The sequence below is a fragment of the Amblyomma maculatum genome, chromosome 8 (genome assembly GCF_055883805.1).
Source record: "Amblyomma maculatum isolate TAMU_Amacu chromosome 8, ASM5588380v1, whole genome shotgun sequence".
In the NCBI taxonomy this organism is placed as follows: domain Eukaryota; kingdom Metazoa; phylum Arthropoda; class Arachnida; order Ixodida; family Ixodidae; genus Amblyomma; species Amblyomma maculatum.
The window spans coordinates 6,229,013-6,256,267 of NC_139351.1; the positions used below are offsets into that span (position 1 = coordinate 6,229,013).

Below are 27,255 nucleotides of genomic sequence, written 5' to 3' on the forward strand. Positions count from 1 at the left end.
ACTCCATCGTGCAAGGCGTCCGGAGGGGTCTCGCAAGTTCGTTAACCAGCACAAAGAATGATGGTCACTCACAACCAGAAAGTGCCGGCCATAAAGATAGGGTCGAAATTTCATCACCGCCCATACAACAGCCAGACATTCTTTTTCGGTGGTGGAATAGTTCGATTCGGCACGGGACAAAGTCCGGCTGGCGTATGCGATAACTTGCTCGGCACCGTCTTGCCACTGGACGAGTACAGCACCTATACCCATGTTGCTGGCATCTGTGTGGACCAGAGTCTCGGCATTCGCATCGAAATGGGCAAGCACAGGTGTTGTCTGCAAGCGGTGCCGTAACTCGTCGAATGCCTTTTGCTCTTCGTCCGTCCAGGTGAAGGTGACATCATCCCGGGTGAGACGTGTCAACGGAGCGGCAATGCGTGAAAAGTTTTCAATAAACCTGCGGTAATAGGCGCAGAGGCCCAAGAAACGGCGAACTGTCTTCTTGTTACATGGAGTAGGGAATTTGGTGACGGCTGTTGTTTTAGCGGGATCGGGACGAACTCCTCGATGGCTGACGACGTGGCCAAAGAACAGGAGCTCTTCATAGCCAAAGTGACACTTTTGTGGTTTTACCGTGAGGCCGGCAGATCTGATAGCCCGTAGCACAGCGGAGAGAAGTTGGAGGTGTTCCTCGAACGTTGGTGAAAACACAACAACGTCGTCCAGGTAGACTAGACACATCTGCCATTTAAGACCAGATAGAACTGCGTCCATCATTCGCTGGAATGTCGCTGGAGCGGAGCACAATCCGAAAGGTAGGACTTTGAATTCATAAAGTCTGTCGGGCGTGACAAACGCTGTCTTCTCGCGATCACGTTCATCGACTTCGATCTGCCAGTAACCGCTCTTAAGATCAAGCGATGAAAAGTAGCGCGCTTGGCGCAACCGGTCTAATGAGTCATCAATGCGTGGCAGCGGGTAGACGTCTTTCTTTGTGACTTGATTGAGCTTACGGTAGTCCCCACAGAACCTTAAACTTCCGTCTTTCTTCTTAACGAGGACAACAGGAGAAGCCCAGGGACTCCTCGATGATTGTATGACACCGTCATTTAACATCTCGTCTACCTGTTGAGCAATGACTTCGCGTTCCCGCGGTGACACTCGGTAGGGGTTCTGTCGGACTGGTCGGGTGCGGTCGTCGGTAAGGGCGTCTGTTTAACCGCGGAGGTGGATGAGAAGCAGTCTTGAAACTGAAAGAGTAGCCCGACGAGTCTGTCCTTCTCTGCCGATGATAGAGCGGGATTCACATCAGGGTCGAAGTTGGGCGTTTGGCTGGCAGACGCGTTGGTCTCAAGAACAAAGCAGTCGTGGGCTGCTTCTGCGACACCTTCAAAGTAGGCTACCGTGGTGCCTTTAGCGATGCGTTGCCGTTCGTTCCCGAAGTTCGTAATCAGCACGTGAGCTAGACCATTAGTCAGATGAACTATACCGCGTGCAACGCGGTATAGTTCATCTGACTAATGGTTCATCTGTAACAGAAGCTCTGTGTTCTGTTCGGCAACGCCGGCAGCACAGGACTGGTCGTCGCACCTGACTGTGACGAGAGCAGACGAACGTGGCGGCATAGATACGTCCGCGTCAACGATGCGTAAAGGTGCGTGGCGTCGTTCGGAGTCAGCGGTCGTCGTTGCAGGCGTCGAAAACGTGACAGTACGGCGAGGAACATTAATAATGGCCCCATGCTCACGTAAAAAGTCCATGCCGAGTATGACGTCCTTGCAGCAGTGTGGCAGGATAACAAAAACGGCTACAAAGGCTGAATCGGCGATGGTTACTCGGGCAGTGCATCGTCCGATCGGCGTCATAAGGTGACCGCCAGCAGTACGAATTTGCGCCCCCAGCCATTCAGTTTTAACCTTGGAGAGCCGATCTGCGAAATTCTTGCTTATTGAAAAGTCTGCTCCGGTATCTACCAAAGCGGTTACTGGGTGTCCGTCGACGAGAACGGAAAGGTCGGCGCTAACAACGTGATCGGCTTGAGGTTGACTGGGAGTTTCGGGTTCATGGGGCGGCGGAGGCATCGTAGTCACAGCATCGGGCTCAGTCGTCACGGGAGGGTCTTCGGGACATCGATTCCGTTGGTCAGCAACCTGCCCCCCTGAGGTCGCCGCCTTCAGTTTCCCCTGTGTGGGCTTGGCGACCGGCGCCTCGGCACATGATTAAACTCACGGCGGCCGGGTGACGAGTAGCGCACGGGAGAAGACTGTGTACTGTCGCTCGAAGAGGTTGCACGGGTTGCCAGATACTCTTCGATTTCTGGAGGGCGTTCGCCGACCCGGGGACGCGGGGAATCACGAGCAAAACCCCGAAGACCGAGTTCCCGGTATGGACAACGACGGTACAAGTGGCCGGGTTCTCCGCAGTGGTAGCACAGCGGCCGCTGGCGAGGAGTGCGCCAGACGTCTGCCTTCCGAACCGGTTGCTGCATGACGGGGCTCTGCTGGGGCGGTGGCTGATAGGAAGGCTGGTAGTATAGTGGCTGAGGAGCGGACGGCTGTATGACGAGGCTCTGCTGGTATGGCGGCTGGAAGGACGGTTGGTAGAACGGTGGCTGCAAAGTGGGTGGCGGCTGTGCTTCTAAACGAAGCTGTTGCGCAGGAGGCACTGCAGGCCGACGAAGAGCCGCTGCGTAGTTCATAGAACGTGGCTCCGACAGTGACTCAGGCGGTGACAATGTCTGACGTATTTCTTCCCGCACGGCTTCGTTGACAGCCATGGCAGTCGGGTTAGGCGATCCAAGATTGAACTTGAGGAGCTCCTCGCGAACTACCTCGCGGATCAGCTCACGCAGAGAGTGATCGTCAGTGCACCTGTTCAATGTGGCGACACTGCTGAAGGGCTGACCACAGGCAGACTCCGTGCGCCGGTATCTTTGCTGCAGGGCTCGCTCAATGAGGGTAGCTTCATTGATGAAGTCCGCGACGGTTTGAGGTGGACTCCGAACCAGACCAGCGAAGAGGGGTTCTTTTACGCCCTGCATCAGGTGGCGCAACTTCACTGATTCCGTCATGTCGGGATCAGCCCGTCGGCAAAGACGCGTCACGTCCTCGGCGAACATGGCCACACTTTCGTTAGGTAGTTGGACACGAGCTTCTAGGAGGCGGCGTGCGCGATCACGGCGGTCGTGGTTGGCAAAGGTTTCCCGCAGCTGCTGGCGAAAGGAATCCCAGTTTTGAAGACTGGCCTCCCGATTCTCATACCACGTTTTAGCACAGTCTTCAAGCGCGAAATACACATTGCGCAGCTTCTGAGCCGGGTTCCACTGATTAAATTGCGCCACTCGCTCGAACTGGTCGATCCAGTCGTCGACATCTTCCCCAGTACCGCCATGGAAACTGGGGGGCGTACGAGGCTGCTGAAGCAGCAACTGATGCTGACTTGCCTGGGCCATTTCAGAAGTCTCTAAATGCTGGTCAGCTGGCGTAGGTTCAGGTAGAGGAGCGAGTTCCGGCGCCAGACCCTGGAGGCGACGGCTGCAGCGATGAACGGGTGTAGATACGAGCGGAAGCCGGTTGGGACTCGATGAGCGGCTGCGAGAGGCCCGAGACATGTAGTTCAAGGCCTCACCTCCACCAATGTCACGTAGCCGTTTAGGCCCGTAACCAGAAGGTTGGGTTTTAATGGGGGGTTGAGCTAGCAGGCGCAGAAGATCAGGGTCGGAGCACCGAGAGACGGCAGCTAACTTCAGCTTCTTCTCGAACGCCACGGGGCACTTCTTCGAGTCCGTGCACGAGACTCTCGATGAGCAGCCGCCTAGCGGCTGTTGTTGCACACGCTACAATATGGTATGAAGCGCGTTTATGGTGGGTGGATGTTACTTTATTAACACGTACCGTTGTAGGAAGAAAAGAAGCTGTCCACAAGACAGTACTGTGACGGAAAGCAGAATTCATTGTTTCTGGCGCCAACATGAGCATGTGTAGCGTTTTTATGTTATAGTTAGCTTGATCGTGAGAAAAAACTAGCTATGGTCGACACTGTGATTTGGTACTGGGAGTTTTGTGGACTGGGCAGCATCGATGTGACCGTAAGTGCAGGTCACATCACGAGAATTAAGGGAAAATGCACGCTTGTGATAATAATGTCATTCTCCCTTCTCTTGGATCATAATGTTATTCTTGCTTCTGAGACCACAAGAATGCACTGGTCATGTAAGTGTCCTTTTCTGCGCCGTCTCGTGCTCCCATAAGGAGATTAGTGAACGAAACAGTTGCGGAGACTGCATGGTAGCGAAAAAATCGCCATCATACAGTGCGCGGGCGAGAGGTATTGTTGCTGAATTCGAAAATCATAAATTCTGAGAAATGTCGCGGAGAAAACATCTTGCAGTATAAATTATATCCGGTAATGAATATTGCTATAGCAGATGGTCTTTGCAGTACTAATAGAAGCAAAAGTATAACGTTGACATGTTGACAATAGAGCGCCTCATAACGCAGATATTTAATTTTTATTGCTTTATCTCGTTTTTAAATCGGTATTTCTTGCATATGAAGGAAATAGATCAGTTCAGTATAACACGCAACTATTACAAAAACATAATAGCCAAAAATAATAAAATTATACATCATCATTACTGTGCTTCAATTACACACTGTGGGGTGTCGTAACCGCCCACTAAGATTACATTTCCGCCATTACCCCGCGCAAAGTCTTTTGGGCAATCAGAATCGCGAGTATACAAATTGCAGTGAGCATATACGAGTTTATATTACTACTTTGTTAGTTATAGTTATACTTTCTTGTGAACACTGAACGTTACTGGATGAGCCGCAGTATGAGATTTCAAATATCTGAAGCGAGCCGTGCAGTTTTTTAACAACTGAGCGGAAAATGCTACAACATAATGCTCAACACAGACCCAAGCTCTTCCGGTGTGAGCGTGACCCGTGCGTCAGCCCTAAAACGCCGACATATCGTCATGAGACAGAAAATACGATTTTGCTGTAGAAAAAATATGCCGCTCTGGAATATCTGACTTTCTCTATTTAGAGGGTACATGAAAAGCTGTTTTTAAAGCAGAAAACGGGCACGAGCAATAGGCATCACATCTGTCCTCTCTGTAACGCAAAAATGTTCATGCTCACTGCTTCATTAGCACCAAGAATATGCGCGATCGGAAATGACGATCCTCTTCTCCGCTTCTAACCCAGCGCATGTCGGTGCGCAGGAAAAATAAATAGAGCAAGTCGCCACGGCGCCCCGCACCGCCCAGTTTCGCCCCAGCTACTTGAGATCAAAAACTAAAATGATACATTTTGTCTTTTTATTCTTGCCAGCAAAACTAAAAAGAAATGCTTGGAATATTGATCCGGTTTAGAAATTAATTTTAGAGCAAACATTTTTATTAAAGCTGCAAACATGTGAATATTTGATTTCCAAACTTTAGCTTGCTTAAACGACTTCCATGACATAGTGAAGTCCAGAGATTTTCTTTTTGATGTGTTTCAACAAGTCCAATCCGTTCATGAGAAGTTGCGGAGCAGTGCCTAAGGACGCTATATGTTCAGCCTGTCTGATTGATATACATTTTTTTTAGTTAGTTGCCGCTCATTCTAACTACTGTGGTGCACACCAGGATCTAAATTACTTGAGACGTATGTACCTGTGCAGATAAAAGTACACGGAACGCGCAATTTCGTTCCCAAGTTTTTTCACGTGTTATATAATATAAACTGGCAGTCGTGGTATGTGCGAACCAGCCGTAGACGGCAGCACCCGTTCATTGGACAAATATTGTTTTCTTATCCCCATGCATAAGGTGTGGTTTTTATTTGGAGTTGGAGTTGGAGTTAAAGTTTATTTCTTTCTTTTACAAGAAAGGGGAAGCCAAGGCAAAAGGCGACAAGCCTGACTGGGCCTTGACTCCCAAAACAGACAACAGCACACACCTCTAGTGTATATAAAATACAATAAAAACATTATGCAACACTTACATACGATATGTAAAAGATATGAATACATGCAGTATTCATTGGATATACAAATCAACAGATCACGCTGTCAATAACATAAATATTTACACTAAAAGCAAAAATTACTTACACAAAAAAGATTGTATATGAGAAAAATACAGTTACTACCACCATTGCAATAATAGGGGATATTCATTTAAATATTGTCTTACGTTCTTTTTAAATACCCTAGGTGCCAATGAAAATTCCACATTTGGTGTGTTGTTGATTAGGGATGGCACCTGAAAAGTTAATTTCTGTTTTCTATAGTTGGTTCGAGTAATAGGTACAAGTTTTTTTCGTGTTCGCAGGTCATACGTTACTGTAGATCTATCAAGTAGAGTAGTATACAGCCTATTATGGTGAATGATCAAGCGTGCTCCGTTTACTTGTGTCCGCGCCTTTACGCCTTGACTATACGCATATTAGAAAAAGTGCACAAAGACTTGCGACAGTGACCGTATTGTTCAAGGCGTCCGACAGGAGCCCTCGCTATTGCGCCTTTTCCTGGCTTTGACACAAATTGCCATCAGGATCATGCTTTCTCCTGTTTCGCGACCCGCCATAGAGCTGGTTCAGTTTATTATTCGGGCGTCATAATCTTGAACCTGAATAAGGGACGCAGTAGCCCCGCTAAAGGCAGAATGCACAACTTGTCTTTAGTTCGCGAGTAGAGTCTGTTTTAAATATAGGTTAGTCTATTACACACAGAGTCCTGCGCTTGCCCATGCTCACCAATTCGCTGGGTGTCCCTCGTGGTTCCCTACTGCGGGAAAGACAGGCACTCCTGGTAGAAACTTGGCGATCGCATCAGCCGTGTACTTTGTTATGGCCAAGTTACTTTCACGAGATGTGTTCCACACGTCGTGGGGGACCATGTCTCCGGTCCATATCACGTAGTCTATCTGCATCGCAGCACAAGCATCAGTAAACAAGACGCAACACGTGAGTACAACGTGCACTGTAAGCTCAAAAAAATACACAGGTCATATTTTATTTCTTCCTAAAATTCAGCAAAACATTAAGTGTATTCAAAGTTATGATTTTAAAATGCTAAACACAAATAATGCCTAGCTGCATTTAAAAAGTTTTTTTTTTTTCATGCCCATATTGCGACCGGCTGAACACAAGGTAATTTCGTAATCCTTGCCTCCATAAATCCAATTTTCTAAACCCACATAGCAATGATTTATCTCACTGAACATGACCTACGTGTTGAAGTCCAAACTTATAAATGCATTGCGCTCTTTGTCTATTCCATTTGATCGAAAGAAGTGCATAGCTAAGCACCTTGATGGAGATGGATTTCTTGAACTCATACAGTCTTTTTTTTTTCGCTTTCAATTTCATTTGTAAGTTAACGCTTGTCCTGTTTTCCTCCCTTGTCCTCGTCCGTCTCGCCCTAAGCCATTATTGATAAGCCTTTGGCTTATGGTTAGCATGTTTGTCTCAAAATACGAAGATCCAAGTTTGGATTCCCTTTTGAAAATCGAATTACCCCAATTTCTTTTCAGCTTGATTATGTTTTTTTCTCGAACCGTTCTGAGCCTCTGGCCAAACTGACTAAACCTAAATGCTTTTCACCTATTCCGTCGTTTCCTTAATTGAAAAGCATTGTGTGTCCTTTTAGAAAAAATATGTAGATACAGTCGCCCAATTGGTGCGAAAATTAGTAGGACTTCAAAGTAGGTAAACCTTAGTTTGAACGGCGATTACTTTTAACATCATCATCATCAGCCTGACTATATTCACTGGAGGGCGCATGCTTCTCCAATTTTCTTCCGATTAACCTGGCCCTGTGCTAGCTGCATCCTTGACCCCTGCGATATTCTTAATCTCATTCACCCACCTAATCTTCTGCCGGCCACTGCTACGCTTACCTTCGCTCGGAATCCAACTGGTTACTCTTAGAGACCATTGATTATCCTTTCTTCGAACTACATGCCCTGCCCATACCCATTTCTTATTCTTAATTATGGCTAGAATATCAGTAACTCGAAGTATGTCCCTGACCCACTCTGAACGCTTCCTATCTATTAACGTTACACATACAATTTCATTTGAGAAGAGGTTTATGAAGACGCCAGCGTACAGCACACAACATGGTGCTAAGTTGCAGGTTATCCCGTGGCGTAATCGGCTGTCGCGATAGCTGCGACTTTCCTTGCTGCTAGCGGGCTCTGAAAAACCCGCCTTTGGAAATCGCCCCGCCCCAATATTTGTTTTCGGTGAAGCTTGGAAGATGCAAGCTAAATATTTAAAATGAGTGTGAAATAGCGCTTTTGCACTCTAAATGGTGTAGTCAAAGGTCAAAGTTGTCATTATGCACTTTTCGAATTACCCCTCTCTCCCCAGGACACGAGAAGAGTGGCAGCACGATTTGTAGGATGAATAAGCAATAAGGAACAAGGTGTCCAAAGGTGTCATTATCAGCACAGAAAAGAGTGCCGTCTTGATCTCAATACCGGGAGAATGAAGGCGCTTCAGAAACTTCGGAGCACTTCAGAAACTTCGGAGGAAATTCGCCGCGAGATCGACCTAGAGGTGTAGAGGTGGCGCCACCGTCACTCCGGTAGTGTGGATCGGCAGCCGGCGGCGCTCGCAGAAACACACGCTGCGTAGGTCTGCGTCCGAGTTAACGGCGGGTTTGTTGACAATGAAAACGTGTCTTCTGCAGTATTTCTGCAATATCGCAGAAACCGATCCAAGGATTCCGCCAATGCAGCAGAAGAAGAGCGGAGTTTAGGAAAACAAAGCACGCAACCACCAGACTTCTAGATTTACTTTGCACGTTTCTTGCGCTGTACCGCGCTCACGCGCCTAATGCTTTGGCCTGCCTAATGACAGCTTTGTTTTTCTTATCGACTTTTAAACAGTTTGCGCGTGTCTCATGCGAGTAAGACCGGCGAATTTAGTGTCAAGCCCACGCAGATACCTGCAGTACTCTAGATTGAATCGAGAAAGCCTGGTTCATTATATCAATCTTGACTCGAGGATTAAGCAGGTTAAGTGCAGCACTGGCAACGCACTGCATGACGAGTTGCTTTAGACTGAGTTCAAATCAACTCTGACCCAGACAACCACGCACAAGTATTCCCCAAAAATGAGATCACGCCGACACTATACAGGACACTCGCCGCACAGGAAAGCTGATTGTTCACGTGTACAGCGCTGAGTGGATTGAATTTGCCGAGATGCTTTTTGCGGCCACTGTCAAAGAATGTGATAGTGTACTACTGCATTCGCTACTAACTGTAAATGATTTCCTGAAATCGAAGAAAGTATACGGCATTTCTGATGTGTGTAATGTTAATATAAAACAGTAAATTAGTAGTGTAATTATTTTGTTTTGCAATGCCAATACATTTCACCGTGTGAGAGAACTTTTACACACTTGACAGAATTTACAATAATCAGCGATTAATTTTCAGTAACGTTAAAGTGCAAGCTACGAATTACCTGCTGCGAAGACATCGTTATAAACTGCGCATGGGCATTCTCATGTTCTGGGAAGCAATTTTACAGGCTGAAAATTTCTTTGTCACTAATTATTTCAGTTCAGTTCAGTCGTTCAGTCGTGTCCGACTCTTCGTGACCCTATGGACCATGTCACGCCACGCTTACCGGTCTCTCACTATCTTCCTAACATCACATAACTTCATCTGCAGTGCCCCGAGGATGCCATCTAACCACCGCGTTCGCTGCCTACCCCTTTTCCGCCGACCCTCAACCTTTCCCAACATCAAATCTTTCTCCAGCGACTCCTCTCTTCTCATCAGATGACCAAAGTAGCTGAGCTTTAACTTTAGAATTTCACCCTCCAATGAGCATTCAGGTTTTATGGTCGACAATATCGACTGATTTGATATTCTGGCAGTCCAAGGAACTCTCAAGAGTCTTCGCCAGCACCACAATTCAAATGCGTCAATTCTTCGGCGGTCAGCCTTTTTCACAGTCCAACTCTCGCATCCATACATCACAACTGGAAAGACCATAGCACGAGTTATACGGATCTTGGTTGGCAGACTAATGTCTCTGCTCTTTACTAGGCGGTCAAGGCTAACCATTGCTCTTTTTCCCAGAAGCAGGCGTCTCCTAATTTCATGGCTGCAGTCTCCTTCTGAGGTAATCTTGGAGCCCAAGAAGAGGAAATCTGTCACAGCTTCCACTTCTTGTCCATTGATGCTCCAGGACTTGATAGGGCAAGACACCATGATCTTTGTCTTTTTAATGTTCAGTTTAAGCCCAAACTTCTCACTCTCTTCTTGTGCGCGCATCAGAAGTCTCTTGAGTTCCACTTCAATTTCTGCCATTAAAGTGGTATCATCCGCATATATAAGGTTGTTGATACGTTTTCCAGCAATCTTCACTCCAGCTGAAGACTCGTCCAGACCGGCCTTCCTCATGATGCACTCTGCATATAGGTTAAATAGGCAGGGCGACAGTATGCAGCCTTGCCTCACTCCTTTCTCGATCGGAAACCAATCAGTAAGACCATGCCCAGTTCTGACTGTGGCCTCTTGCCCTTCATACAAGTTCCTGAGGAGACTGATGAGTTGAATTGGAACTCCCATCTCTTGGAGAGCTTGCCACAATCTGCTGTGATCTACGCAGTCAAATGCTTTCGCATAATCAATAAAGCAGAAGTAGATGGGTTTCTGGAACTCTCTTGCTTTTTCCATGATCCAGCGAAGGTTGGCAATTTGGTCTCTAGTTCCTCTGCCCTTGCGAAACCCAGCTTGCACGTCCGGAATTATTTAGCAGTGACTAAATGTTATGCGAAGTAAAATATTAGGGTTGCTTCCAAAACAGATGCTGGATATAAAACTACTCCAAAAGAAATGGAGGTCATCTTATCATGCGACTATAAAGATGTATTTATTCCCCAACTAAACACTGATATTTCAGCCCGCCTGAAGCTGTTTTACTGCCCTTGTCAGAAACGATGAGTTTGCTCGGAAGGCAGCACTTGGATAAAAAGGGATTAAAATGATTATAATAGGCTACCAGTAATGTGCATTAATCTAGGTGTATTATGTAATATTTATGGTAACAATTAGGTGCAGGGAATATGTTTCCCAAACATTCGAGCATTTCTCTAAAGCAAAATGTGGTCACTAAAACTTTTACGGATGCACAGAAGCCTTCAACAACAACAAAAAAAGAAAAGAAATGCATATTGGCCGGGGTTTAACGCATGAAAGCGGCATCGGCTGGGACTGATGATTGCAGAGGCTGATTTTGGTGTCGTTTTTTTTCATTATTAACACCACATTTACCACGTAGGATTGTTTATTGTGCAGTCAAATCCCACAGCAGAGGAGCGCCTTTCGAAACGGTTGTGATTGAATTCCCCGTTATCGAAATCAGCCGTCGAGCGCCCTTACCATTGGGACACCGCGACAGAGGTTTAAAAGCAAAAAAAAAAAGTACTCACACAACTCTACAGCATAGCAGGCATAGAGTGGCCTGTTCAAACTGCATTCTGCTATGTGAAGCAGTCTGCGGTGGCATATGTTTTAGTAGTTGCGGTATTCCAAAGAGAAACGGGAATATGCAATTTCTGAGCGTTTGCATTAACCTTTATTGACGGCAGCGAACTGTATAGCTTTGACACGGCGGTAACGACAGTACCACTTCGTTTGAGACATTGCATGTCAAAGGATCTCAAGCGCCGAAGACCACTACAAGACCGCGATGGATGAGGTCCTTATCAAAGCATGACATGCTCGATACGGACAAGTATATATATATTTTTTAATGACGCGTAGGGTTATAGAGTGTTCATATTTATTTTGCCAGAGGCATATAGGTAAGCAAAATCTCACAGGAACCGCGAAACAAACAAAAACACTCCTGTACAAGCCGCATGCACGCGCTTAAATCACTGCAGGCTGGCCCGCGACGCGAAAACGCATCCACACTGAGTAGGTTTCGCCGCTGAGCCGCAAGGTGGCGACTCTGCTCGAACTCGAGGCCAATAGAGAGCTCCGCATGAAAGTGGGCGTAAGCGTCGTACAGCGAAGAAAGTCAGTGTGGTTTGTTGGCCACGTGCGTTTTTTAGCGCCGATGTCGGAAATAAAGCATGCTAAAAAGTTTGACGTCTGGAGTACTGAGCCGAATATCAAGTAGGAAGCCCTTGTGAGGATCGCTGATCAGCAGCGAATTGCTGGTAAGAGCGATAGCCGTTATATAGGCAAGTGCCTGCTCAAGCCAGCTGCCTCTGGTGCATTTCGGCCGATCCGGTCTGCTCGTACTAGCTCTGCAATTAATGCGTCGCTAGAGCTAATCCTATGAGTCTTTTACTACGGCAGGATCGGATTCACAATAAGGCAGTTTTATGAGTAGACGATTTACGACAGCGTTGATCAGTTCCAAAGAGCCGACCGAAGCGGCTTCGAAGTGAAACAATTTAGGCATAGCGACGACGAGGGACGGTCACGCACGGCGCCGTCGTTCGCCGCGCTCGCGCGCCCCACTTCCGCGGTAAAGTGTAGCTTACTTCAACCTGCTCGCGGCATCCCGTGATGCAAGCGTTGCAAACTCGTGTACTTTCATTACAGCTAAGGCTGTGCACGTTTTGGCGTTCTACTTAGAAACAAGCCATTCAAACGATACTGCAGGCAGGACAAGTACGCAGTTGCTGCGCTGTCGGCCGTAATCGAAGACGTCGGGCGGCACAGTAGACACCGCATATTCTATCTTTAAACGTGATATAGTAGGCAAATGAATAACTTTGTGAAGCAGACCCGCTCGTCCGTTTCGCGCACTCGGGCGCCGACGAGTAGCCTCCGTCAGCAGACGCCGCCATAGCCTCGGCTAACGACGCAAACCGAGGTTGCCAAGCTCGGTTTGCGATAACCGCGGTTAGTGGTGTAATCGTGGTTCGGTCCGCCGTGTAACATGGGCTAACCATGGTTTTGGGTAACCGCGGTTAGGCTGCGCGAATTGGCAATTTCCTCATGCGTGTGCGAGCAAGGACGGGTTGACCCGAGTACGCCAGCGAGCGAGCAGGCGCGCGGCAACCGGAAGTTCGTCGAAGTGACGTATTTCTGGGCGGAGCTTTGAACTTGCTTGTATTCTTTATTTGTTTATGACTTCCTTCGCGTACGAGTGGAGAGCGAAAAGTGGAATTGTCATTTTTAATCTCCGATATCTCTGGTGTTTCATAAGCTAGATCGGCTTTTTTTTTTTTCGGGAGAATGATGAATGGTTCAATATCTATTAGTATTATGGCGTTGTTTACCCTTCTTGGTGACCGTTTCTGTGGACCTTTAAATTCACGAAAGCACGTATCACGGACATAGGTTGAGTGTGAAACATAGTCGGCGCTGCGATCAGGATAGTAGCGAGGTCGAGGCGGCGGAACCCAACGGCTGCGGCAATGGCGAGAAATGTGGCCGACACGTGAGCAGTTGAAGCATATGTGTTGGTCATCCGAGGTTCGCCATTCGTCTGGGCTGCGGTAGCAGTAGCGGTATCGCGTCGGAAAGGGCGTAGTAGGAGCCGCAGCTGCTACGACTGGAACATTAGGTTGGAGCAAGGGCTGTGGGGAAGGCTGGCCACAGTTGAAGCCCAGATTCGTGCTTAGGCCCACATTTGCGAACTTCTGGCAAACGACATATTGGATTAAGGCTATAGTAGGATATGCTGGCTGAGGAGATAACCCAACGAGTGTCATTTCGTCTATCTCTCGGCGAACAATCCTGGTCAAGTTGGATAGATTATATGGCTGCTGCAATGTTGGACTATCTTCGCACGAGGACGTAGCAGCTGTGTTTGGCAAGCGGTCGAAGCGGTGAGTAATGCGGCGGTGTTTTGCTTGCTCAAACTGCCGGCAAACTTTGATGACTGAGTCGACCGTCGGACAGTCTTTGCAAAGCAGCAGATTCTAAACATCGTCTGCAATTCCCTTTAATATGTGGCCCACCTTGTCTAATTCGGACATGGCGCAGTTAGGTTTTCGGCATAGGGCTAGAATGTCTTGAATATAAGAGAAGTATGATTCCGTGGAACGTTGGGCACAGGATGCGAGGTCTTTTTGTGCGCCGAGCTTGCGTCCGATCGGCTTGCCAAATAGGTCTCGAAGCTTCTCCTTTCACATACCCCACGATGTGATGTCGTCTTCATGCGTCTCAAACCAGATGCGCGCCGTACCTGCCAGATAGAAGATTACGTTGGCGAGCATGAAGGTCGCGTCAAATGATTGTGCTTGCTGACCCGCTCGTACGTAGCAAGCCAGTCTTCGACGTCGACAAAAGGTGGCTGGATCACGAGACTGCGTCATGACAATGGTGGGAGATGATGGTGCCGCTGAAGAAGGTGTCGCGTCGGATTGCATTGTGATGGTACCAATCTGGCGGCCACTACGAAGATCCAGGTTTGATGACTTACGTACTTCCAGAAATGTACAAAGCGGTAAACGCTAGTTCACTGTTAGACGCACCACCATACACCGCACACCAAAGAACGAATCCAGCTCAGCCTGAGCGTCGTCTTTGTCACTGCACCTCACCAGCACGTCGTCGACGTCTCGATACTGCGCTCTGGAACAATATATTATTTCGATGCTTTCATGCGCTCTCGACGACAAAGTTGACCGATAAATTTTCGTCTGAAATCAGGCGAGAGAGATGCGTACTGATTTTGCGGATAGCTGCCCTAGTAAAATGCGGGGATATGCATTAAACTGGTACCAGTCATAATAGCCCATGTAAACTTTAAAGTGCGCGCCTAATATTGTTCAGCTGTGAGACATTTTTATTATCAGCAAATACGTACAGAGAAAGAGCTTGCAATAGAATTCCAGAAATAAGACTAATATGCCCGAGTACACTAGTAGACAACTTTATGATCCCATGATAAGCCGATAATGACCTGTGGGATTAACATTAGTGGCTCACAAAATGTGGCAATGAAAAAAAACGGTGTATGTATGTATAACTTTATTAGGTAGCCGGCAAACGCCGGGTGTAAGCGTCGTGATGCTGTCCAAGCGGTGTAATTCCGTTATAGTATGAATGCCCATCCCTGGCGGTCGGGTCATCGGCCCAATATTGGTACTCTGTTAGTGATACACTTAGTTGTGTTTCTTGTGGTTATACACCACTCTTATTTTAAAGCAAACGCTCATTTGCCCCATTCGTGCAGTCTCCGTACTTCTGGAGACCATTGTCCCCTGAACTGATAATTCCATACTCGCCTTGTGATGTTTGTGGACATTCTGCAGCATGTTCTCGAAAGTTTTTGATGGAAGATCACATTTGCCCAGGGAGCCCCAGCGGCCTGCGGGAACGTTGGCAATCCAGTTGGCCTTGCCGTGCTCCTCGCGGCAGCAGAGTGGCTCAGGGCAGTCAGCGCGGCTACCCTCCGAGTACCGAAAGTCCACGTGGGTGTCGCTGATGTGCAGGAAGCGCAAGACCAGAGCGCTTTGCTGCATTATTGTTGAGAAGCCATGAAGGAATTACTTCGGAGGATTGTCGCTAGTTGAATGCAGTTCTTAATATTTTGAAAAAGAAAATAGATGTATGTGACATAGTCTGTTACTGTCGATGGTGCGTGTGTCTCCTTTCCTTTCAGGGACGTTGCACATAGGGCAATCGACACTGTTAAAGGAAACGAATTCTTTTGTGCTGGATGTATACAGATAAGCGATGCATGCATTCGTCGTAACATTATTTTTTCAGGTGTTGGGCTTTAAAATGTCTCCAACGTGCTTTGAGTCTGGTAATCGCATAGCCTCAGCTGAGTGGCAGCCAGCTGATATTTAAGGTATGTGTTATCGCACAGATTGCCAAGCTTTAACAGGAGAGAAAAATGTCGGAAGGTTTCATGATTTAGTAGGGTAGTTGCGAATTACCTGATCTCCTGATTGGCAACTCAGAAATATATTTAGCGCAGTAAATTTTATATACATTTGTTAAGCTCGAGCCCGCATATAGCAGAAGGTTTCTGTCTGAAGCAGAAAATATTAAACAAGGCAGAGTCTTGTGGCACGAGCGCCGCTGTATCCGAGGAAGAACGGCTATGGCTGCTACTGGTTAGAGGAAAAGGGATACCGAAGAGAGATGAAATTACTCTCGCAGGGTACGCAGAACGACAGCTGATTATAGTGGTCGGCGGCATACCTTGGGCTTTCTAGGCTTTTGTTGTGACTTCCGGCGTGGCGGCAGAGTGATGGTCCAATTGAACGCCTCTTTATCTCCGCACTCCTCTCCAAGCACTGAGCTGCAGATCTGGCTGGCGCTTAGAGTAGTTCGCTTCATCACATAGAAGAACTCGTCCTGCACACAGTTATGAGTACTCTTGCTGTTCCTGTTGAGAGCGCATGTTTAAGGCGTCGGACACAAAACATATCAGCCTCTTGTTCAAATCTCTTCTAACACAGTGACTTAACAACTAAGTACACCATTACACATCAGTGGTAAAGCCACGGTCTCAGATAATAAAATCGCTGTACTACTGAGCTTATTGCAATAACTAGCTGCCAAAGGTCGACTACTCAAACACGCATATTTAATGCATATCGGTATCAGTGGCTTGGCGGGAAAGCCCTATCAAACAGCCGTAAGTAGTAAATTCTAGTCGAAATGATTTCACTTATAACTGGATACCAAAGATTACCCCACCCACGACGCAGCTTAAACACTTATTCGTATGACAGTACTGTAGGTGAACAGCTACGAGACATGTATGGAGCACATTCTTGTGCAGAAGATTTTGATGCACTGCGCCGTGAGCAAAGGAAGGAGAACGGTTAAAATAAAAGGAACAAAGAGGAGCCAGGCTTTCTAAATTCAAATAATATAGCTACGAGACAGCGCATTAATATGAGTGAGCTCGAGACGTACCCTGAAATTCTTCACGAGGCCGTCGCAGACACGGTCAGTGCCGGCTATCCCGACAAGCTTGCATTCATGGCTGAGGTTATCGGCGATTAAATCTTCGGACATACCGCTCCGAATATCCTTTAGCACTTTGCCCGCCGCCCAGCTGCAGATGCCGCAGCTCGGCATTTGTCTGGACGATGATAGTGCAGTCAGCTCCTGCATTGTAGAGCATGGTATGATGCGTAGAAGTATCGCGTGGTTTGACAAAGTATACGCACAACACATTATGGTACGTATTTTCGTACGTGTGATTCAATGTAACGAAGTAGCTCTGTGAAATTAGCAAAGTGTAGCGACAGGCTTCGTGTTGATTTCATTGAGATAGCATAGAGTCCATAATTGCCACAAAATTCCGGTGGCACGCGTGATGAAATGTTGTATTTTGTTGAAAGAATGACGTGGTAAGTGATGTCTACAACTAGCACTCGATGAGGGCATGTGAACTTGTAGCTTCATTAACCTCTCGATTGATCAGGGGCTTCCTTGCTGAGTTGCCAGGCACTCAGCGGGGCCTCACGTACATTCCAGGTTTTGAATTGCAGCTCGCGTGTGATGTCTCGAGTTCACGTGGTATGGCCGAGTCGGCAATTTCTCTGGCAGCGGACAATATAGAATTTTGACATCGTCCACACACTCTTAACTGCAGTGAGATTGCATTGTGAAATGCTTCTGAAGAAAAACAATTAGTGACATAGTGACAGCTTAAGCAACCTATATGTTGATGAGATATCATTATGCGCCAATAATAATTACTAAAACTAAAGATTAGCAGCCCTAGTTAATGCTAGTAGTGCAATATGTAGTGTTATTTACCTTAAGTGAAGTAGTAAAGGGAAAACTAATTACTGGGCTAGTTGGTGCGTCGCTCATAAAAGGAAAGATTAACAGCGCTAACAAATAGGCACTAACCAATAGGCACACAGGCAAGGCGCTCACTTCAACTTCTTTTCGAAACAACACCACATACAATCTTTACTACATACATACTACTATTTAGTAGTAAAAGTCGTGTTTTGAAGTTTCCCTATATAGGGAATGCCTAAACTACCATGCATATGCTGCCGACGGTATGGGAGCATTTTTTTGTTGAAGACGTTTATATGTGGTGTTGTTTCGAAAACCAAGTTAGAGTAAGCGCCGGTTGTGTGTGCCTATTTGTGATTGCCTATTTGTTAGCGCTAGTAATATTTTCTTTAAGTAGAGGCATATTGTAGCGCAGCTTATAGTGCTGATTAGTAGTAGTGTTACTGGTTTTTATTATAGCTAGTTTTGCGATTTAACATGTGTCTGCTATTTTGTAAGCGTACGCCATCTACGGTCTGTAAAACTACTACACAAAACTTATGGTGGACAGTTAGGCAGAACAAGCGCACCTGCTATGCAAGTTCAATTTTTTTTTCTGCCTGCAATACCATTTTTTCTTTCTGAGAAGGCAGTTCACATATTGTTTGAATGAGGTTATGAGTAGTTAATTGAACAGCATACTGATCTATCGGTAAATTTATTTCTAGAAGCTTTTGGGCCAACGTGTACTAGCAAAATGTTATGGTGAGCAATTTAGTTGTGTCTTTAGAGAGTGAACATATATTTATTCAGAAGCGGCTGAAAAAAAGTGCACTGTATTTTCGGCTCACTGTCTTTGGGTCGCTAACCAGACGGTCTATATCTACCGCACCGAAGAGTGCTGGTTTTTCGCAAAAGTTTAGGGGCCTTATGCGGCCGCCTCGTGCCGTACTGAGTAGGCACACATTAAATTACAGCGACATTTAGTTGTCGTAAATAGTGTTTTTAAGGCCCATAAACGTTTCCGAAAAACGAGCACTCTTCTTTGCGGTAGAAGTTGGCAATTCCGCTAGGGACTCAAAAGACAGTGAACCCAAATGCCAGCACACTTTTGTTCAACCGCTTCTAAATAAATATACGTTCAATCTCTAAATACATCACAGAAATTGCTTACCACGAGATTTTGCAAACACACATCGGCCCAAAAGCTGCGAGAAAGAAATAAATTTCCCAATAGATCAACATGGTTTCGAATGACCATTCATGGCGTCATTCAACCAATGTGTGAACGGCTTTTTCAGAAAGAAAAAAAGTGCTATTGTGGGCACAAAAAGAATTGGGCTTGCAAACCAGGCGCGCTTCTTCTGACTTTCCGCCATCAGTTTTGTGAAATAGGTTTACAGATCAGACGGCGTACCCTACACAATAGTGGACAAATGATACATCAAAAAAGTGGCTAGAATCACAACTACTAACACAACTATCAATCAGTATTATAGGCTGCGCTACAATATACCTCTACAACTTCGCGCTATTAAGTAGTGCTACCTCCTAAGCTATTAGCACTATTTAGGGGGGTAATTTTAAATTCGACTTAATCATATTGATACGTGGCAAGGTTAGTGCACGAAGGTTAGTCCAGGTGGACGCAGCACACAAAGCACAGAATCACAACAGCGTTAACCTTCTTCTAGTGCTAAACGTTTCTACCACTTTGTCGTCTTCTGTGTCACTGTTTCTGATCGTTATCTTCTTTATCGTCCAGCGATGCAGGGTATATATGTCACATTACCCCCCCCCCCCCCCCCCCCCACGAAAAGCACAGTCCCGGTGCGCACTAGGACGAACTACTGCAAGGGTAGTACAGCTTCATTCTGGCGACATGAACAATCTCGGTGCGTGGCATAGAGGACTGTCGCGGCGGATGTACAGGGGCGACCTCGTATGTCACAGGGGTGACTGGCCATAAAACACGGTAGGGTCCTGCGTAGCGTGGCAAGAGCTTCTCACACAGCCCAACTTTACGAGCGGGAGTCCAGAGCAAGACGATAGAGCCGGGAGAGTAGTGGACATCCCGGTGGCGAAAATCATGGCGCCGTTTTTGAAAATTTTGGGAGGAGGCCAGTCGTAGGCGAGCAATAACACGAGCTGCGTCAGCTCGGGAGATGGCGTCACGAATATAGCAACTGGCGTTAGCGGTGGGAGGCAATACGCTGTCAAAAGGAAGGAGAGGGTCGCGGCCGTATAGAAGATAAAACGGTGAGTAGCCCATTGTGTCGTGACGAGAGGAATTGTACGCGAACGTTACAAACGGCCAATTAATATCCCAGTCACGGTGATCATCCGAGACATACATAGACAGCATGTCCGTGAGCGTGCGGTTGAGGCGTTCGGTGAGGCCGTTCGTTCGTGGATGGTAAGCGGTGGTAAAATAGTGCTTAATGGAGCAGTACCGAACAATTTCGTCGACTACTCGAGCAAGAAAGCAACGGCCACGGTCAGTGAGCAGCTGGCGTGGAGTACCATGGAGCAGGATGACGTCGTGGAGAAGAAACGCAGCCACATCAGTTGCACAGCTGGTGGGTATCGCTCGGGTTACAGCGTAGCGCATAGCATAATCCGTGGCCACGGCAATCCATTTATTCCCCGACGCAGAAAGTGGAAAAGGCCCGAGGAGGTCAAGGCCAACTCGGGAAAACGGGTCTATCGCGATGTCGATCGGCTGCAGGGATCCAGCAGGCATAGCCGAGGGCTTCTTCCGTCGCTGACACCGGTTACAAGAAGCAACGTAACGTCGAACAGAGCGATAGAGGCCTGGCCAAAAGAAGCGGCGGCGGACGCTATCGTACGTACGCGATACGCCAAGATGACCCGCTGTGGGTGCGTCGTGCAGCTGTTGAAGAACGGTGGTACGCGGGTGTTCGGGGACTACGAGCAGAAGCTCAGCGCCATCTGGTCGCATATTCCGTCGGTATAAAGTGCCGTTGTTGAGCATAAACAGAGCAAGGGTAGCATCAAGGTGGTCGGTGCTGAGGCGATTGATTATGCTGCAAAGCTTGGGATCTAGGCGCTGTTCATGGCGAATGTTTGAAAGGTCAGAGATGGCCAACACATATGTGTCATCGTCGCACTCGCTCGCAGGTGGGGGATCTACCGGGTTGCGGGACAGGCAATCGGCGTCAGCGTGCAGCCTGCCAGACTTGTGGACGACGGAAAAAGTGTATTCCTGAAGGCGGAGGGCCCAACGACCCAGGCGACCAGTAGGGTCCTTCAGCGTAGAAAGCCAGCATAAGGCATGGTGGTCGGTGATGACGGAGAACGGGCGGCCAAACAAGTAAGGGCGAAACTTTGTAATGGCCCACACGAAGGCTAAGCACTCACGTTCTGTGATCGAGTAATTCCGTTCAGCCGCAGAAAGGAGGCGACTGGCATAAGCAATGACGCGAGTGCGACCCATCTGCTGCTGGGCGAGTATGGCACCAATACCGTGACCACTGGCGTCGGTGCGTACCTCCGTTGGTCCCGAAAGACTGAAGTGTGCCAGGACGGGCGGGTTGGGTTGGGCTGCAATGAGCGCAGAAAAGGCTTCGGATTGTTCGTGGTCCCAGCAAAATGCAGCGTCGTTCTTCAAAATATTGGCAAGTGGACGAGCCGTCTCCGCAAAGTTAGGTACAAACCGCCGAAAATAGGGGCAAAGCCCAAGAAAGCTACGCACGTCACTGGTACAACAGGGTGTAGGAAATTACCTTACAGCATGTAATTTGTCTGGATCGGGTTGAACGCCACGGGCGTCGACCACGTGACCGAGCACCTTGAGTTCACGTCGGCCGAAGCTACATTTCTTCGAGTTCAGCTGAAGGCCAGCTCTTCGGAAGACGCCAAGAATGGCATCAAGGCGATGAAAATGGCTCTCGAATGTAGAAGAAAATACAATGACGTCATCGAGATAGCACAAGCACGTCGTCCATTTCAAGCCGCGCAGGAGAGAGTCCATCATGCGCTCGAATGTTGCGGGCGCATTACACAAGCCGAAAGGCATCACCTTGAATTGATACAGGCCATCGGGAGTTACGAAGGCGGTCTTCTCCCGGTCCCGGTCGTCGACTGCGATCTGCCAATAACCGGAACGAAGATCAATGGAAGAGAAATAGCTGGCACCGTGCAAGCAGTCGAGGGCATCATCTATCCTGGGGAGCTGGTAAACGTCTTTCTTTGTAATTTTGTTGAGGTGTCGGTAATCAACGCAGAACCTCCAGGTATTGTCCTTTTTAACAAGCACGACAGCGACGCCCAGGGACTGCTCGAAGGCTCAATAATGTTTTTTGCTAACATTTTGTCCACTTCATCTTGTATGACGCGTCGATCTGAAATAGCGACTCGATAAGGTCTTCTGTGAATTGGGCGGGCGTCTCCGGTGTCGATACGATGTGTAACGAGGGACGTTTGTTCTGAGGGGCGGTCACCAAAATCGAAAATATCGCTGTACGAATTCAGAAGACTCGTAAGTGCTGTAGCACGGTCAGGGCGCAAATTATGTGCAACCATTCCTGATATGCGAGCCTCCGGAGATGGGGACGGTGTAGGTGGTGTCGACACTTTAGCAGTAGGGTCAGGCAAAAGAGCGCCAACTGTGACGTCAGACAGTGGGGTCAGTTCGGCGAGAGTAATTCCCTCAGGAAGAACGTGCACAAAAAGGCCGAAGTTCAGGACTGGAATATAAGCGTTGTTATTTTCTACGTGCACGATGTTATGAGGGAGAGCGATTCTACGCTGCAGTGTCACGTCGGTTATGGGGCAAACAACGTAGTCGCCATCAGGAACGGAGGGGAAAGGCGTCATGAGCACATACACTGCAGCTTCTGGTGGCAGACGAGTAAATGTAGAGAAGCGGAGACGGAGCGTTGAAGTATCAGAGGCCTGTTGGTCAGGACAGAGTCGCAGGTCCAGATGAAGCAGTCCAGAAGAACAGTCAATGAGCGCGGAATGCGCAGTTAAAAAGTCGAGTCCTAATATAAAGTCGTGAGGACAACTGGTGAGGACTGTAAATAGGACAGGGATATGGCGGTCGGCAATGGTAACTCTTGCAGTACACATACCATTCACAGTAGCTGCATTGCCATCAGCAACACGAACGGTAGATGAGGAAGCGGGTGTGAGGACTTTGTTGAGGCGTTGACGGAGCGAGGAACTGAGGACGGAAATGTGGGCGCCAGTCTCAATAAGGGCAGAAACTGAGACTCCGTCCACAAAAATGTCAATGAGGTTACGTCTGGGTGCGAGGGTCAGTTCCGAGTTGACAGTCCGGGTCGGTAATGCAGCGTCACTCCCGGGCGCTGCACTCGCTAGTTTCCCGAGTGGGCGCCGGCGTATGATGGGGAGGAGTTGCGACGAGGCAGCGGTGAACGAGATCGACGAGACCGTGGAGATGGAGATTGGCTGGGGTTACGGACACTTGAGACGGCTTCGGTGTGAGGTTCATCTGGGTGAGCAGGGAAGTGTCCAGGTCCATCATATGCAGGGCAGAGCTGTTTAGGTTGGGCAGGGAAGCGTCGAGGTCCGTAGTAGTACCGATGGTCAGCGTTGTAATAAGAACGAGGTGTGGGGAAGGCGCGACTGCGGCAATAACGGGAAGTGTGGCCTGCTCGACAGCAAATAAAACAAATTGGCCTGTCATCTGAGGTGCGCCACTCTGCAGGACTGCGATTAATGCAGCGACGTGGGGGAGCTTGGCTAGTGGTTGCAGCAGCCACTACAGGAACAGGATGCGATGGTGACGAGGGCGGTACGGCGTTGGAGGAAAGACCGACGTTGGCAAGTTCCTGTCGGACAACAGCCTGTATCATGGGCACGGTGTCAGGCACTGGAGATGGGAATGGTGCAGGATCTAATGCCTCGAGTCTTCGCCTGACGATCCGAGTCATTGTTGCGGACTGAGAAGGCTGTTGCAGAGGAGCCAGATCATCGCAGGATGATGTGGCTGCCGTGTTCGGAAGGCGCTCAAAGCGATGCACCAGGCGTCGTTGTTTAGCCTGCTCGAATCTTCGGCAGACTTGAAGCCCCGACTCGACGGTAGAGCAATCCATGCAGAAGAGGATGTTGAACGCTTTATCTGCGATGCCCTTGAGGATGTGCCCTACCTTTTCACTTTCCAGCATGGAGCTGTTCGCCTTGCGACACAGCGAGAGCACGTCTTGGATGTAGGCCAGGTAGGACTCCGTGGTGGATTGGGCGCGAGACGAAAGTTCAGTTTTGGCTGCGAGAGCCCGTCCAATGGGTTTCCCGAACAAGTCGTGAAGCTTTTGCTTGCAAATTTCCCAGGTCACCAGCTCATGCTCGTGATTTTGAAACCATGTGCGAGCGGTTCCCGCCAAATAGAATATCAGATTGGCCAGCATGATGGTCGCGTCCCAATGGTTGTTCCGGCTACATCGCTCATATTCATCCAGCCAGTCATCCACGTCTGTCTTGTCTTCGCCATTGAAGATCGGAGGGTGGCGGATTTTTGTGAGGACGGGTGGTTGCGCCGATGTTATTGCGGTGGTAGGAGCTGCCTCAGTGGTCATAGTGGCCGTTGTTGACGTTGTGATCCCAGGTAGGTGGCGGCCACTGCGCAAATCCAGCTTTCGGCTGCTTAAATGGATTTATGTGTGCACACGGGGATCTTTGGTCACCTCCACCACGATGATACGTGGCACGGTTAGTGCACGAAGATTAGTCCATGTTGACGCAGCACACAAAGCACAGAATCACAACAGCGTTAACCGTCTTCTAGCACTAAACGTTGCTACCACTTTGTCGTCTTCTGTGTCACTGTTTCTGATCGTTATCCTCTTTAACGTCCAGCGATGCAGGGTATATATGTCACAATATTGCCACATAATGTCCATACAACGGATATATCTCGTAAACGTTTAGGTTGCTCAAGCTTTCAAAAATTATGTTTCTTCAAAATAATTTTTCAGTGCTGTTTGAGTGCAGTTCCAGGCCTTTGAAAGAGGTCAATATCTTTATGGCCCCCCATTGCGACGTTACATGCGAACGATAATTAAAAGCCTGGACATGTACCTGAGGCTTCGCTAAGTGGCTGGCAACTAAGCAAGGAAGCTCCTGATGCGTCTATAGGTTGATAACGCAACAAGATCACAGGCCCATATGCCATCTTTAAAGGAGGCTGCCCTGTGCAAACATCTCAAACCCTGTATCAGCTGCCTTTCTATTGCTTCTCAAAGACAGGTGACGCAAAGTACTATGCTAGTGTTAATACGGTTAAAACGTGATCTCGCACTAGGTAAAGGAGACAGGGTTGTCCTAAAGTGCTTCAGTGTCAAGTGTTTTGATTGCAATAATTTAAAACTGGCATTTACTAAGTCCCTTTGTTTCGGTTGCCCCAAAAATAAAATTTATTCAATAATTACGCAGAGAAAGTAAACAAAATATTCACAGACTTTTCAAATTTTTTGTGCCTTTTGAACCTTTCAGACGACGCTGAAAAAACCTTTGTTGGCCGGCTTGCCTTGAAAACAAAAACGACACGTCAAGCATGCTTCACAACGCTGAAACGATCTCATCGGGCTGAGATATCTACAGAGAAATTCGTTTTTCTTGAGGCTGGTAATCAACCTGATTTCGGGCACAAAATTTGAGCTCGATATTACTTCTCCGGTTCACTACAATGTGTTTGGTTATTTTTCACTGTAGAACAAATTTCTCCTTCAGAATATTACGTAGAGTATATCTCCCTACATTGAGTTTGTTTATCTCATAGAGGCACGAGGTATACTAAACATACCTAGGCACGTCAAATTCACCTGCTTATTTATTGATTACATTATCCCCAAACGGCCTTCTAAAGGGGTAGTAGGTAAGCTCCTTATTCCTACTGCAACCAAATTAAACGTAGAAAAAGCGAGACGCTACTTCTGAAAACAACCACAGTTGAAATGTTTTAAATTTGCTTTGAAGAACCGCAGTCGCGGGACACCAGAATTAATTGTTTGTGTTTTAGCTTTCAACTTTTGTTCTTCGCTCCACCGATTTCTGAAAATCTTAGAGACGTTTCCCCTGCTTCGCCTAGTAGAGCGCCCACAATGAGGGTATCGTGACGTCGGCCCTTTTTTTTAGATCATTATTCCTACCGCGAAGTAGCTGCTTTCACTGACAACACACGCAATTTGGTGCTTTGCTTGCGCTGCTCAATGCCTTAGTTTCGGGTGTAGTTACAGCGTAGATTTTATGGGACACCCAAAGGCTCCTTTGTGACCGATACCACATTGCTCCCTGCAGCTGCATTTTGTGCACTTGATGGAAACTCAACATGAGGCAGCACTGCAAAACCTCTGCACAGTTTTGTAACACTACAAATAGCAAGTGCTAGAACTTAAGCGTTAACCAGCTGAAGACGTCTCTACTCTTAGACACGGTACGCCAAGAGGCCGTCATTTTTAAAGATTTGAAAGAAACAGCGTGCGTTATTCGAGCGTGATTATGCATTCTATTCATCTTGTGGATGTTTATCATGTGGTTTACACGTTCACAGGAACGAAACATAAGGTATTGTCCCATGATATTAAACACGAGGTTTAGAATGGCTTTAAACTTTGCAATCCCGCTTCACCTACTATCTATTACGGTACCAGGCGGAAACGTGATTTTTTTATTGCTAAATACGACGAATTCTGCGAAGTGGAGTAGGTAATCATGCAGCAATGCCTGCACAACGCCTTATCAGACGCTTCTTGGCATCCATTTTGCACTGGATTACAATAGCAAAAATTAGGACAGATAAAGTGTGATCTCTTTGAAGTTTACCTTGGCCATCTTGCGCAGCTTGATGGCTGCTTTGTGGAAGCGCTCCTTCCAGTAATCTTCGGAAACGCTCCGCGGCCGATGCCAGGTCGGGTTGCAGGATGCCAGGCCTACCATCAACGTCATTATCAGCGCGTGCCGCATCCTAGTTCTTGCGGTTTGCTGCGAATGAAAATGTCCCATTGACATAGTTCAAAGTGAAGTACAGGCATCGCGCAATCCATGAATCGGGGCAAGACTGCGGGTCGCACAATACGCTGATGGGCTCTCATCACTGTTATGTCGATGAAAAAGCAGTATTAATTGAAAATCAAAACTTAATGAACATTGCTTAGTTCTTCGGGCAGTAAACGTCGATTATATGGTGTTGTATTCGCTGCAAATGTACCATTAATTACAGATATTACCCTGGGGCTAAAAATAAGAAATAGAACGCTATCCTATAGGAAGGGAGAAAAAAACGATGTTTTGCTTTATAAGCTTAGCGATGTATATGTATAAAATAAAAGACAACTCTTGTTTTTGTCGATTTCTTGAGTATTACTTCTTTATTTATTACTGCAATGAAGAAAGGATACAAATACACGGATACTTTGGTACACGAGAGTACTCTTGGGTACATTCGTCGTACGGCTGAATCAACTGGGCATGATTTAGGTGCTATGTTCGGTTCTCATCCGGTATAAATTAGAAAATATGTCGGCGAGCTTCAAAGAGTTACAGTCCATGGCGTCTTGAAAGTTTTTGTTCTGCACTAAAAAGCGCTAAGGAATTCACCTAAG

General features: G+C 47.5%; 1 protein-coding gene across 1 annotated transcript in view; it reads right to left on the reverse strand.

Moving 5' to 3' along the window:
* LOC146180483 (sphingomyelin phosphodiesterase-like) overlaps positions 1–26,623 on the reverse strand; it is a 49,826-nt gene extending 23,203 nt beyond the window's left edge. The window contains exons 1-5 of the mRNA XM_084577794.1: positions 26,477–26,623; positions 16,847–17,041; positions 16,124–16,279; positions 15,199–15,429; positions 6,732–6,901 (exon numbers count right to left, since the gene is read on the reverse strand). Of these exons, the coding sequence (XP_084433920.1) occupies positions 6,732–6,901; positions 15,199–15,429; positions 16,124–16,279; positions 16,847–17,041; positions 26,477–26,617 (893 nt within the window). The 5' untranslated portion in view covers positions 26,618–26,623. The remainder of the gene's footprint in view (positions 1–6,731; positions 6,902–15,198; positions 15,430–16,123; positions 16,280–16,846; positions 17,042–26,476) is intronic.
* Between the last annotated feature and the right edge of the window lie 632 nt (positions 26,624–27,255).